At 39.4% G+C, this 14051-nt stretch overlaps 2 protein-coding genes across 3 annotated transcripts; one reads left to right on the forward strand and one right to left on the reverse strand.

The window, feature by feature from the left end:
• The first annotated feature begins 2225 nt into the window (after window positions 1-2225).
• Window positions 2226-4604, forward strand: LOC143860020 (rust resistance kinase Lr10-like). The gene is made up of 3 exons (XM_077370529.1): window positions 2226-2596; window positions 2707-2739; window positions 3218-4604. Exons 1-3 carry the CDS (start codon window positions 2578-2580, stop codon window positions 4381-4383), a joined length of 1218 nt encoding a protein of 405 aa, XP_077226644.1. The 5' UTR covers window positions 2226-2577; the 3' UTR covers window positions 4384-4604.
• Window positions 4605-9280: 4676 nt separating this feature from the next.
• Window positions 9281-12372, reverse strand: LOC143860015 (rust resistance kinase Lr10-like). 2 transcript variants are annotated; one of them, XM_077370524.1, is made up of 3 exons: window positions 11597-12371; window positions 10599-10628; window positions 9281-10518 (listed from the first exon to the last, which is right to left on the reverse strand). In XM_077370524.1, exons 1-3 carry the CDS (start codon window positions 12312-12314, stop codon window positions 9395-9397), a joined length of 1872 nt encoding a protein of 623 aa, XP_077226639.1. In that variant the 5' UTR covers window positions 12315-12371; the 3' UTR covers window positions 9281-9394. The 2 variants fall into 2 exon arrangements, with proteins under 2 accessions (XP_077226639.1, XP_077226640.1); XM_077370525.1 differs by lacking the exon at window positions 10599-10628 and having other exon boundaries at window positions 11597-12372.
• Between the last annotated feature and the right edge of the window lie 1679 nt (window positions 12373-14051).

Here is a 14051-nt window from a genome sequence, read left to right on the forward strand (position 1 = left end):
TGGGAATCCTTGGACTTGTTTGAAAAAAAAGGGTTGTCGGTTTGGAGAGACATTCTAAAAATCTCTTCTCTTTTCAAGTTAAAGGTTAGATTTAGAGTGTATAGGGGTGATAGAATATCCTTCTGGCAGGATGTGTGGTGTGGGGATGTGTCCTTTAAGTGTCGATTTCCGAGATTATTCAATATGGCTTCAAATAGGGAGGCCTTTGTTAGCGATTGCTTTGAGTGGAATGAGGGTGTTCTTGTGTGGAACCCTGGGTTTAGAAGATCATTTTTTGAGTGGGAGGTGGAATTGGTCTCTAGCCTGCGGGCCCTTCTTGCGGGTTGTTACATTAAAAGGAATGGGGAGGATAAAAGGCTTTGGATTGAGGAACCTTCTGGGACTTTCTCAGTTAAATCTTTCTATAAAAGTATTATGCCCATTTCTAACCCTTCATGTTCGGCAAAGGTATGGAAATTTCATTGCCCACCTAGAGTTTGTATCTTTGGTTGGGCGGTTTGTCGTGATAGAATACAAACTATCAATTTTCTGAGAAACCGTGGTATGTGGCTTATTGATCATTGCCCACTATGTCTGCATGATGGGGAATCTGTGGATCACTTGTTTATGCATTGTTCGTTCACTAGGCTGATATGGCATTTCATCTTCATGCGATTTGGGATTTGTTGGGTTTTTCCAAAATCTATTCCGTCGCTATTGCACCAATGGGGAGGGGTTCCTTGGAAGGAAAAAGGAAAAACCTTGTGGAATTTTTGTTTACTTGCTACGTGGTGGTCTATATGGAAGGAGAGGAACTCTAGAGTCTTTGAGGGGAAAGCCATGAATCCTCATCGGATTTACTTGAAGATCATCACCTTGGTTATATCTTGGGTGAGATGCCTCCCATCCTTTCGGTTTGTATCGGCTTTTGATCTTTGGGAAGGTTGGCAGGAGGTGTGCTTTAGTGTTGAGCGCAGAGATCTTATTTTGCATAGGTGGAAGCCCCCTGCTCAAAACATGTATAAGGTTAATTTCGATGGTGCAAGTTCCGGCAATCCGGGTCCGGCAGGAGTGGGAGGGGTTTGTCACAATGATAAGGGGGATGTTATGTGGGCATACTACGGCTCTATTGGTGTGTCTGATTCCTCAGATGCGGAAGTAAGGGCGGCACATTGTGGCATTTTGAATATTGATAGAAGGTTGATGGATCAGACCATTGTTGAGGGTGATTCGCTAAATGTGATTCGTTGGCTGAAAGGTGAGGTGGCTCCTCCGTGGAGATTTCTTTCCATTTTTGATGAGATTGAGGACTTAACTGCGGGGTCCGCTATCGGCTTTCAACATGTTAGAAGATCAGCAAATGAAAAGGCGGATGCGCTAGCTAAGCATGGTGTCTCCGGTGGTTCTATTCTGTGGTTCGACCACCTTCCTCCCTGATAAGGGTTTTCTCTGTATTTTGTTTTTTCTTCGTTCCTGTGTCTTTCTTGTCCTATTGTAGATATGGGTGGTCCATCTCGGCCTCCTACATTTGCTATATATTATTATTGCCATTTCAAAAAAAAAAATCTATTTTTCTAGCTCTGTTGCTCTAGAGTAAAATTTAGTCTTTCTTTAGGTTGATATAAAGATAAAAATTGATCCAATAAATAATTAGGATTAAATGAGGGTTTTAAGATGTTATGGTCTAAATATTCAAAAAAAAAAAAAAAGAAAGATTTTATGGTCTATAGATGAGATTTTGATAAACTTTTTACGAGGTTAATAAATAGGTACAAGTCTTTGCTTTTGTATTTTGGGTTATACGATGTGTTGATCATGATTTGATCAAATATACTTTCATTTTACTTTTCTCTAGCATTTGCTTGTAAAGATAGAGAAATTATATGGTGGCCAACCGTGAAGTCCCGTCAAGGTGGTACAGTACCACCCTTGATATTTGATCAACAGCAGCGGCTTAAAAAGTGCGCTGCTGTTCGATCAAATATCAAGGGTGGTACCGTTTTGACGGTAGTTGACGGTCGGGCACCATATAAAAACTCAGATAGAGAAATTATTGGATTATAAGATTATTTATAGTATTGTTCTATCTCTAGTAAAACTTCTACTTTTGGTTCATTCCTATTAGTTCACTTGCTTCAATAAGACAATATGAATTTTCTTTTGGTGTTTTATGGCCAATTTCAAGTAAGATTTTAATTTACTAATATTTTTTTTTAAATTTTAGATATATTACTATGTTAAATATATCTCAATTTTATGTCAGTTGCTAACATATTGTCGATATACAATCTATAAGTTCTTGGTGAAGTTTTTCATGAACTTTTCCAGTGACTATGATTTAGAATCCTAAAATCTAGTACAAAAGGATTGTAAGAGCTCAACCAGTGACTATGAACTTTTCAAGTCGTACAGCTCAACCAGGATTGTAAGAGCCAGTAGAAAATCCTAAAATCTACAAAGGGTGGAATGGTCGAAGTATCATACCTTGTTAGTATCTAAGCAACGATAAATGTGGAATCCTTAGCTTAGAGTTTGGTGTTTTGGATTCTTATTCTTATATTAATTACGTGTTGGATATATGCAGGTTTCTTCCAATCTATGCTGTTTCTCATTGCTGGTAAAGCTTTCAAAAGGCCTTCCCTTCTTTCGTAATTTTCTATGGAAAGTGTGAAGCTTTATCATCTATAGTCAACCCGGATGACTTTGTTTTCTCGTCTCTTTTTTCAGGTATCTTTTTAGGTATCTGGCAGTGTAAGATATGTAAGTGATCTTACTTGACAATTTAAATTTCCTTTAAAATAGGGCAATGATACCCCAACCCCCACCACACACACCCACACATACACAGAAATCGTTAACTTGTAATGCTTTTGGAGTTAACGGTTGCACCTCCACGGCTCCACCCCTTCATATATCCTAACGATATCTGTTAGGAGAAGGGTGGGGGGAGGATATCCATCAGGGGGGGATATCACTGCCCTTAAAATGGTGCTGAGTTTGTTTCTTTTTCTAGTTATCCACTTTCTAGTTATCCATGCCTGTAAATGTTCTATCGACACCTGTAGATTTAATGTCCGCACCTATTTTTTCTGTTGTTGGCATGCGATGATATAAGTGATCTTACTATACAATTTAAATTTCAATTAAAATAGTGATTTTTTTATTTGACATGATGAGATTAAAAGTGCTTTTATTACCAAATCTAATGCATAGTATGCATGTGGTTCTCTATGTGAAGTTGTTTTGCTAGCAAGAACATTTATAGGTGTACTCTGCCTGGCTATCTTCTTGGCATATAAGTTACGAATCAGACATATTTGGATGGATGCCACAGTTGAAGAGTTCTTAACTAAGCACAGAAATCGGACGCCAACAAGATACTCTTACTCAGATATTAAGAAGATGACCCATGGTTTCAAAGAAAAATTAGGGAAGGGAGGCTTTGGCACCGTCTTTAAAGGAAAACTCCGAAGCCGTCGTCCGGTCGCCGTAAAGTTGTTGGCCAATTCTAAAACTAATGGGCAAGATTTCATCAATGAAATTGCTACCATAGGAAGGATTCATCATGTTAATGTGGTTCAACTTATCGGATTCTGCTCAGAGGGTTCAAAAAGGGCTCTTATTTATGACTACATGCCTAATGGGTCTTTGGAAAAATACATTTTTCCTCAACAAGAAAGCATTGGCCATTTGAGTTGGGAAAAAACGTACAAGATCGCATTAGGAATTGCACGAGGGATCGAATATCTGCATCGAGGTTGTGACATGAGAATTCTACATTTCGATATCAAGCCTCACAACATCCTTCTTGACGAGAATCTTATCCCAAAAGTTTCTGATTTTGGACTAGCTAAGTTTTATCCCACGGAAAAAAGCATTGTGTCCGTCACGGCCGTAAGAGGAACCCCCGGATATATTGCCCCTGAACTATTTTTGCAAAATCTCGGGGGTGTCTCTTACAAGTCTGATGTCTACAGTTTTGGGATGCTTCTAATGGAGATGGCAGGGAGGAGGAGCAATTTTAACGCTAAGGCAGAGAATTCGAGCCAAATTTTCTTTCCCTTGTGGATTTATGACCAGGTTAATCAAGGAAATGATATGGAATTAGGGAATGCTTGTGATGATGAAAAGGAAATAGCAAAAAAGTTGATTATAGTGGCGTTATGGTGCATACAAATGAAGCCTGCAAATCGTCCTTCAATGGGCAAAGTGTTAGAGATGCTAGAGGGAAGTATGGAGCTTCTACAAATACCACCCAAGCCTTCCCTATCTTCTCCAACACGGGCGACTAATGAAGATGATGCAACACAAATGGATACCATGGGATCATCAACTATTTCTGAAATTGAGTTAGTTTCACAAAATCACACAGAATCAAATCTCTTATCTGTGATAGTAGACTAATTAGTGATTGTTATAATGAGAACATATAATATACAATGGGGTTGAGCCTCCAGCTCAACTGGTTGAGGCTTTGGCTTTCAACCTTAAAGTTGGAAGTTCAATCCCAGCTTACCTATAAAAAAAAACATGTAATATACAGGGATAATAATTGGCATGTGAACTGCTATATGTATTATGGTAAATGACAGCATGGCTACATGGACACCTCGGATGGTGATAGAGATGAAGTTTTTCATGATCATGAGACTCATGTGGTACTAGCACATGAGTCTAGCAAGATTTCAACTATGGGTTTAGTAAGCTCGTCTTTCAATAATGCATAATCCAAATCTATGGAGCCTAGTACTATTGGATGTTTTCCTTCTACTTGCTAAAATCAACCTATTCAGATACTCTATCCTAGACGGGTATTTAGAAATAGAACTGAGGTTAATGGTGTAGATATAGTTTATAGTCATTTATATGGTCACTCCTAATAACACATATTAATCTATAATAGAGGTTTAAATTAGTTCAAGGTTTTATATAATCTAACTATTAGAAAAGACTAATTAGATTGGACTCAAGGTTTGAGGATTTTATAGACTCCCTCCCAAGCTAATAAACAAATATATTTTATCTCCTTAGCCCCCTATTTTTTTAGTATTGAACGTAATGAAGGTAGCGCTGCACTCTTGTCTGCCGATTCTTAATGAAATCTTTGAACATACTCTGTCATTTTTAATAATATCCCACTTATCTTGAGAGCAGGAAAGTGAAAATCCATCGAGTCTTGATGCCTTATACATCTCCATCTCAAAGATAACTTCCTTTTTTCCTCCTCCCCGAATTGACTTTCAATCCATTTGACACTTAATTACCGAAAATGCATCAAATATGAGCTCATAAAGGGCGCATAGTGGCTCTTTATTGGCGCTTTTTTAGGCGCGGTGCGATCCACACCATAGATGGTTGATCTAACGATGACTGAGTTGGAGAGAGGTTTTACTCAAACCAACAGTCACCTCTAGAATCGATCAGGACCGTTCAATATCAATGGGTGCGATCTAACGGTCAGATTTCAAACATTCTAGAAAGGTGCCCTGTAGAGGTGTTTTTCACACTGAAAAGACACCAGGTGGTCTACAAAATGTGCAGAATTCAGTCATTTCATATAGAAAAACGAATTGGCAATTCTGACAGACTTTACACTCTCTTCTGCACTCCTACAAAATCCCCAAGTATTTCTATATACTGTTTTTCTTTTGTTTACTGTTCTAGATACTGTTTTTCTGCAGAAACATTATCTAGAAATTTCTCTAAGGCTTGAAATTTCGGAAGGGCATTTCGGGTTTGATTCCGCTAGTGCTACGCATCATCAAACATTAGTAGGGCTTCCCTACTAGGCTTCATTGTATCTTGGAGGCAATTCGCGGATCCCCTTTGCACACTACTAGTGGGGGCGAATCTTGTCTTAAGGAAAGTGATATCACGCCTTGAAGCAACAAGTTTCTGTTTTTATCAACAACAGTACCCTCAAAATTTACAACATCATCAACCTCGATCCTTCGTATCTCTCACCAATCTCTCATTAACTCTAAGCGCACCATAAAATTAACCCTATGTTTAGCATTGGCCATCCTGTGGAAGAAGTCTGTGTTCCAATCCCTTCCTTGAACCACAGGGATTTAAATCACCATCTCCACAGTTTCTTCCCAACTAGTGAACTCATCATATTCCTTCGACTAAGATAGTCTCATTTCCCGCTCGCTAACCAGAAGAGGTCACTCCTATTCTTCGATTCTTTCCTACCCACAAATTTTCTCCTCCCCGACGCATTAACTTTCTAGTCCTTTATAATAATCAAAATTTTAAGGATATATGCCAATAAAATTTTGTGACATTAGCATGAGCAATTTAGGCTTAAGGTAAAAACCTAAATTCGTTTTTACGACCAATTTAGGCGTAAGGTATTTTAACATAGAGTCATGATCCGACTCCCCTTACTAATTAAATAAATCTTTCTTGGAACCAAATCATCCCTCATTTCTCACAGAAAGTGACAAAAATATTCATCTATATCATGGGAAATGTCCAAAGTATCCCTATCTCATAGGAAATAACCAAAATACCCCTATCCTTTTTTGACGCCTTTATGCGTCAATTCAAGTTAAAGAGGTGCGAATAATCCTCTATCGAATTTATCATCTCCCTATTTTTAGTGTCTTCACTAAGTTTGTTTCATGTAATGCAATTGGCCAACATGTAGGGGCCGTTTGGATACGCTGATTTAAGAATCCAGGTTATAGTTTGAAAACAGTGTAAAAGAGGGTTCCTGATTATGCTGTCCAAATCTCTCCCCCATCCTCAGATTTAGGGGTGCGGGTGCAAGTGCAAGTCGGGTCGGGTCGGGTCGAGGACAACCCTAACCCAACCCAACCCGTGATAGCATTCCCTCAACCCTAACCCGACCCAGCCCGAGCCTCAGGTTGAGGATGGTCAACCCTAACCCAACCCGCCTCCAAATCGGGACGGGTTGGGTTTGGGTTGAGTCGGGTTGGGACCAGGTTCATCTACGGCCAGAAAGAAAAATATAGGAAAGAAAAACATAATCCTAAGAAAATAATGATAAAATTAGAGGACGGAGGACGGGTTCGAGTCGAGTTGCTAAGGCCTCAACCCTAACCCAACCCAAATTTAAATCAGGTTTGCTTTTCCCAACCCAACCTGAGAAAATGCCAACCCAACCCGAGCCAAAATCGGGTTGAACCCGTGGTTCGGGTTGAGCCCGACCCAAGTTGCACCCCTACTCATATTTCTAAGACCTGGAAACCTCGGACCATCTCCTGCTCTCTTGCTATCGGAAAAAATGCTCTCTTGCTGTCGGAAAGAAGGGCGAGAAATCAGAAAACGACGGCTGTTATCTTTCTTCTCTACAATTTTGAGGAAATCCAAGATTCTAAAATCCACGTGCCCAAACGGTCCCGTCATGATTGCAATCCAATGTGAGGAATTCATGTGACCTTTGGTTTTTAATATAATTCCATATGAAGTCTTCATATAATTAGTTGAAAGCCAATACAGGGTCTTCGTAGCCATGTAAAAGCTGAGAAAAATAGCACCAACATAAGCATAAGAGAACAATATCTGGTTACTATAGTTGTCCCCTTTCCAACTGCTGTCATCTGTTTTCGCTTTGAAATTCGTCCAAGGACCACGAATACCATTACCAAGAAAGAGAAGAAGAACAATCCAATCATCAGGGTTTGAGATCTCTATTCTAGAATATGGCAAAATGGCAAAATCTCGGTCTTTGCCATCGTAGTATTAGGCTTACCCAAGTAAAAATACAGCATCTTCATCTTACTAGGTGGGTATCCTTTTTTATATGGTTGCTTATTTTATTTGCAACCCCAGCCCACGAACCAAACTAATACTATACTATAATTAAGTCCTCTATATCTTTCTTCTGCTCGAACCTATGTTCTCCTTTATCATCTTTTTGCCTTATTTTTCACATTGCATCGGTTAGATGATCTGATGAACTTCTCCAATCCACTTTTGACCTTTTCAATTCATTGGTGAGACTTTTGGACTACTAAAGAAATTAGGATTTTAAGACCTTCTGACTTCCAAACCGTGCTGGTCCCTCTAGTATATAAAAGGGATTTGCTAGGGACCATCACTGGAGGCATTAGATAAAATACATAAATTGAAGGAAAATGCTACACTATGTGTATCAAGATCAACTGTCTTGATTTCACATACTCGCCCCTGTAGGACCCAAATCATCCCTCATTTCTCACAGAAAGTGACATAAATATTCATCTATATCATGGGAAATGCCCAAAGTATCCCTATGTCATAGGAAATAACCAAAATACCCCTATCGTATAGAAAACCATAAAATACGCCCAACTCATAGAAAATGATAAAATACCCCTATATATTTTAAAGATAATAAAAATACATATATCTCACGGAATTTGACCAAAGAATCCCTCTCATGAAAAAATTTAGTTCAGCGAGGGTCAACTCGAGGTTTCCATGAGGATTTCTTTCGTTAGCAATGTATGCAACATGTGATAAAATTAAGAGAATTTCTATTAATCTTGGATAAATTACAAAGATTTGGTCAGTGCTTATATAGAGTATCTACATGATAAACATAGAATAAAATCTAGACCAATGCCTAAGCTCTCTCTATAGTTAACATTATTAATGAGACCATCACGTCTTTTTTTGGCTCTGCAGTAAGACTTACGATAAATTGGGCGGAATCGACTCCTTGGTCATAGTTAACATTATTAATGAGACCAATGCCCATGCTCTCTCTATACACATTCAAATCAAGTTTGCTATGAACTAATTCATTCATCGGAAGACCACTTACACTTGGAAAGAAGAAACTGCTTCTATTGGTTTTCTCTCCAAAGAAGATTGTCCCTTCAAGGGGGTCGCTATCTCCCTTCTTATGACCTCTGATTTTTTTTTTCTTTTTGTATTGGTATGGTGTTTTGAGGGCTGTGATTTTCTTTTCCTCCTCTTTTAATAAATCTGGTTCCACCTAGCCCCAACTTATCTACCAAAAAAAGAGTACTTAATGAAATAAGAAGTGTCACTATCAAATGATAAGTATTGTTATGGTTGATAATAAGCACTGAATCATGCCTGACATGGTGCAACATGAATGGTCATCAAATATAGCTGATGTGGTTCACCTCTCTTTGGTATACGGGGAGGAGGAAATCAGGTTGGATAAGTCCAAAAGGAAAAAGACACCACGTCTCTCTTTTAAGCAGTTGATAAGTCAATAAATGAAAAAATCCTCCACCTTTATTTTCTTAAGTAGTCTAGTCCTTATGAGAATATGATCATATATAGGAGTAGTAGCTTTGAAAACTAGTATCAATTATAGTGGTGCCTCAAAGAAAAATATTCCCATATGATGTTGAGAAAATGTATACAACTATAGGTTACACAATCATATCATAAACTTCTGAAAAAAAAAAAGAGTACAACTCCTTGATACTTATTCTATTTCATGGATGGTTGTCAATTTTGTTCCGTGAGTTTCTTTAGGCAATGCTACATTAGTATCTTGTGAACCTGAAGAAGCAAACGGGTATGGTGGCATCATCAAGCTATCCATACTTCCTTCCAACATTTGGAGTACATTTTTCATAGAAGGGCGATCTGCAGGGTGAGACTGTATGCACCAGAGGGCCACTTTAGTTAGCTTTTTTGCAATCTCAGCATCTCCATCTTCCTCAATCCTGAGTCTCAATCCATCTCCTTGATTGAGTTTATTATATACCCATTCTGGAAAGTAAACTTCACTAGTGTTTTCTACTGTAGCATCAATATTCTTCCTACCTCCAACCATTTCTAGCAACAACATTCCAAAACTATAAACATCTGATTTGTAGGAAACATTTCCGAAGTTCCGAGAGAACACTTCGGGTGCAATATAACCCATGGTCCCTCTAGCATCTTTCATGGATACAATACTTTGCTCCTTTGGACATAATTTTGCCAGTCCAAAATCAGATATCTTTGGATTAAAGTTATGGTCTAGCAAAATATTGTGAGGCTTGATATCGAAATGGAGAATGCGCTGTTCACAACCCTGGTGTAGATATTCGATTCCTTTAGCAACACCAACTGCAATATCTTGAAGCTTTTCCCAACCAAGCACTAGGTCTTTAGCATCAGCTGAGAAGATGAATTTCTCTAGGGATTCATTCGGCATGAATTCATAAATAAGTGCTCTTCTGAATCTATCAACACAAAATCCTAGAAGGCGAACCACATTGACATGATGAATTCTACCAATGGTACCCACTTCGTTAATGAAATCTTCGCCATTACCACCAGAGTTTTGGAGGAGCTTTACAGCAACAGTGACTTCACTGGGAAGCTTCCCTTTGAACACAGAGCCGTAACCTCCTTGACCCAACTTTTCCTTGAATTGATCTGTCATCTTTTTCAAATCAGCATAAGAATATCTCGTGGGCTTCATTGATTTGTAATCTTCCAAGAACTTTTCAACTTTGAGTTGGTTTTCTATTTCCTTTCTATCTGTTTTCCACCAGATGTAGACCTTAATGCTGATCAATGTTGCTATTAAGAGAACAAAGATGCCTATGCTGACACCTGAACATATAATAAGATTGAAGATCATTAAGTAATTAAGGTACATTTATCTAGTCTCTAAACATGGCAGAGAGCTCTACCTATTATTATGTACTTTTTATCACTTGATCCTGCAAAAAATAATAGTAGAAAGTTAGAATCATTACACGTATGGTCTTCATTCATTTCAAGCAATCCAATCCATCAATTGTTCATGTAACCAAAAAGAAACTCAGAAATTCTTAAGTTTTAACTTTACAGTTTCTTTTAAAAGTCGAAACAACACATTCAATGGTAGGGATAAAAAACTAAATGATTAAGAAGAAAAAAGGTAAGAACCCGGGACCTCTTTTAGACACCTACATATGCATGCGGTAAGAATTTCTGTGTCAAGCAGTGTTGCCTTCTCTCTCTCTTTTATAGAGAGAAAATATGACCGTTGAGAGGAAAAAACGCCCATTAAGATGGAAAAATGTTTCTCTCCCAATAGTCACTTTTGCGACTGCGGGAGAAGATGAAACGTTTTGGAAAAAAAATAATTTTTCCCGGATTTAATGGAAAAAATTAAAACAGTTTTTACCAAAGAGTTCATTTTTATTTACCCAAACCCGAACCTTGGACTGGCTCGTCAGGCGATCGTGTGTGTTTCTATGAACTTGGGTTCATGCAGTACATGGTCACCCAACAAATTCCAGCGGCGCCCCCCACCCCCCATGCTCAAGCCTTTCCTCCAAGTGGAGCACACCAGCTTTTGAAAACAAGTGGAAATTTCAATTTTGAATCTTCCTTCCAAGATTTTGTGTTCAAGAAGTAACTTTTGACTAAAAAATTTCAACGCGGTGTTATACTCGTCATCCAGAAAAGCCTAAATCCCGGCACATTGGTTTTCACGGCAAGGTGGATGTAGGGAAAAAGAATTTCAGATTTTTTCCTGTGGAAACAGAATTTCAGATTTTTTCTTTTAAAAAGAGAGATGTGTAGAGCGCTGAAGTAGGGGGTACAGAGAGAAGACTCTCCGGACGAGAAAAGAGAGATGAGAAGCAGCAGCAGTATGTGTAATGCGGAATTAAGAAGGAACGGAAATAGAAGAGGGGAATACCTGGAATGCAAGTGATTTCGTCACCGGTTATGTTCTTGAATCCGCATCTCTCTCCTCTTGTTTCACAATCATCGCATCCGGGCACGTCCCACATCAGCAGATGATCTCCTAATTCGGACCAATATGCCAATGGACATTTGACGGTCTTGATTGGTTCGCAAGAGAATGGCAATCTCTCCACGCCCTCATCCCCATCATAAAGAAAAACATTGTATTGAGAGCCGCTCAGGCATGGGATGGGAGGACCATCGAAGTAACTACTAGAAACATCTGACGAACAATTGAGAAATGTGCGTTTGCAGTATGTATTAAGATTGAGGTATTCAGGCCAAGGGTGGAAAACAGAAGCGGAGAAATTAAGTTTGAGGTTGAAGAGGAGGCCCTCGATGCAATTCTGAGGGTCGGATATGCTTAGTGCCTGATCCTTGTAATCGATATCTGTCACGTAAAGCTCAGTTGAAGATGGGAGGTTGAGGACTGTGTTGGTGCCATTGCAGGAGAGATCAAAGCCAGGATAGGCGCGGCAGTGCCGATGCTGCTGGTCTTCTTCTTCTTCTTTCAATCCAAAAGGAAATCTAATTTCAGGGCCATGGGGATCGCACTGCTTGCAAGGTGGGCATGGTTCTGGTCGACAAACTCCATTGTCTAATAATAAAATTATGAGGAAGAGGGTGACGGAGAGCAAGTACAAGATGGCCTCTGCAACTCGCTTACCCATACTATCTCAAATTTCGTATTTTGTGCGGTGCTACTGAAACTCTCGTTTTGGCACATTTATTTATTTTAGCATGACCTCAACGAAGACTTGATCGAGATTTTTTGGGCGGCTGATCAAATCCCAGTTTTCCACGTGGCATCAAAAAAATCTAACAACGAAACTTTCTAGTAGCTTAGGATGAGGTCGACCCAGTTGGACTTTTTGAAGCTTTAATCCAACTTACACTGACGTCTTTATAACCGTTCAATTAATTTTACGCCTACGTAGCCTGTTTCCAAAAGAGATCTCCTCTTTTTATTTGAAATGGCAATAATTATATATAGCAAAATAAGGAGGCCGAGATGGACCACCCATATCTACAATAGGAAGCAAGAAAGAAACAGGAACGAAGAAAAAACAAAATACAGAGAAAACCCCTTTTTCAGGGAGGAAGGTGGTCGAACCACATAATAGAACCACCGGAGACACCACGCTTAGCTAGCGCATCCGCCTTATCATTTGCCGATCTTCTAACATGTTGAAAGCCGATAGCGGACCCCGCAGTGAAGTCCTCAATCTCATCAAAAATGGAAAGAAATCTCCATGGAGGAGCCACCCCACCTTTCACCCAACGAATCACATTTAACGAATCTCCCTCAACAATTGTCTGATCCATCAACCTTCTATCAATATTCAAAATGCCATAATGAGCCGCCCTTACTTCCGCATCTGAGGAATCAGACACACCAATAGAGCCGTAGTATACCCACATAACATCCCCCTTATCATTGTGACAAACCCCTCCCACTCCTGCCGGACCCGGATTGCCGGAACTCGCACCATCGAAATTAACCTTATACATGTTTTGAGCAGGGGGCTTCCACCTATGCAAAATAAGATCTCTGCGCTCAACACTAAAGCATACTTCCCGCCAACCTTCCCAAAGATCAAAAGCCGATACAAACCGGAAGGATGGGAGGCATCTCACCCAAGATATAACCAAGGTGATAATCTTCAAGTAAATCCAATGAGGATTCATGGCTTTCCCCTCAAATACTCTAGAGTTCCTCTCCTTCCATATAGACCACCACGTAGCAAGTAAACAAAAATTCCACAAGGTTTTTCCTTTTTCCTTCCAAGGAACCCCTCCCCATTGGTGCAATAGCGACGGAATAGATTTTGGAAAAACCCAACAAATCCCAAATCTCATGAAGATGAATTGCCATATGATCCTAGTGAACGAACAATGCATAAACAAGTGATCCACAGATTCGCCATCATGCAGACATAGTGGGCAATGATCAATAAGCCACATACCACGGTTCCTCAGAAAATTAATAGTTTGTATTCTATCACGACAAACCGCCCAACCAAAGATACAAACTCTAGGTGGGCAATGAAATTTCCATACCTTTGCCGAACATGAAGGGTTAGAAATGGGCATAATACTTTTATAGAAAGATTTAACCGAGAAAGTCCCAGAAGGTTCCTTAATCCAGAGCCTTTTATCCTCCCCATTCCTTTTAATGTAACAACCCTCAAGAAGAGCCCGCAGGCTAGAGACCAATTTCACCTCCCACTCAAAAAATGGTCTTCTAAACCCAGGGTTCTACACAAGAACACCCCCATTCCACTCAAAGCAATCGTTAACAAAGGCCTCCCTTAGTCGTTAGGTTTTGAAGTGGGGCAAGTGATGAGAAGTGGGGCAAGAAAAAACTCTACTCAAAATAGGATCAACTTATACCTGATTTTAGCCAC

This window comes from Tasmannia lanceolata, unplaced genomic scaffold (assembly GCF_043159265.1).
Source record: "Tasmannia lanceolata isolate RefF3 unplaced genomic scaffold, GAP_Taslan_0.1 ptg000037l, whole genome shotgun sequence".
In the NCBI taxonomy this organism is placed as follows: Eukaryota; Viridiplantae; Streptophyta; class Magnoliopsida; order Canellales; family Winteraceae; genus Tasmannia; species Tasmannia lanceolata.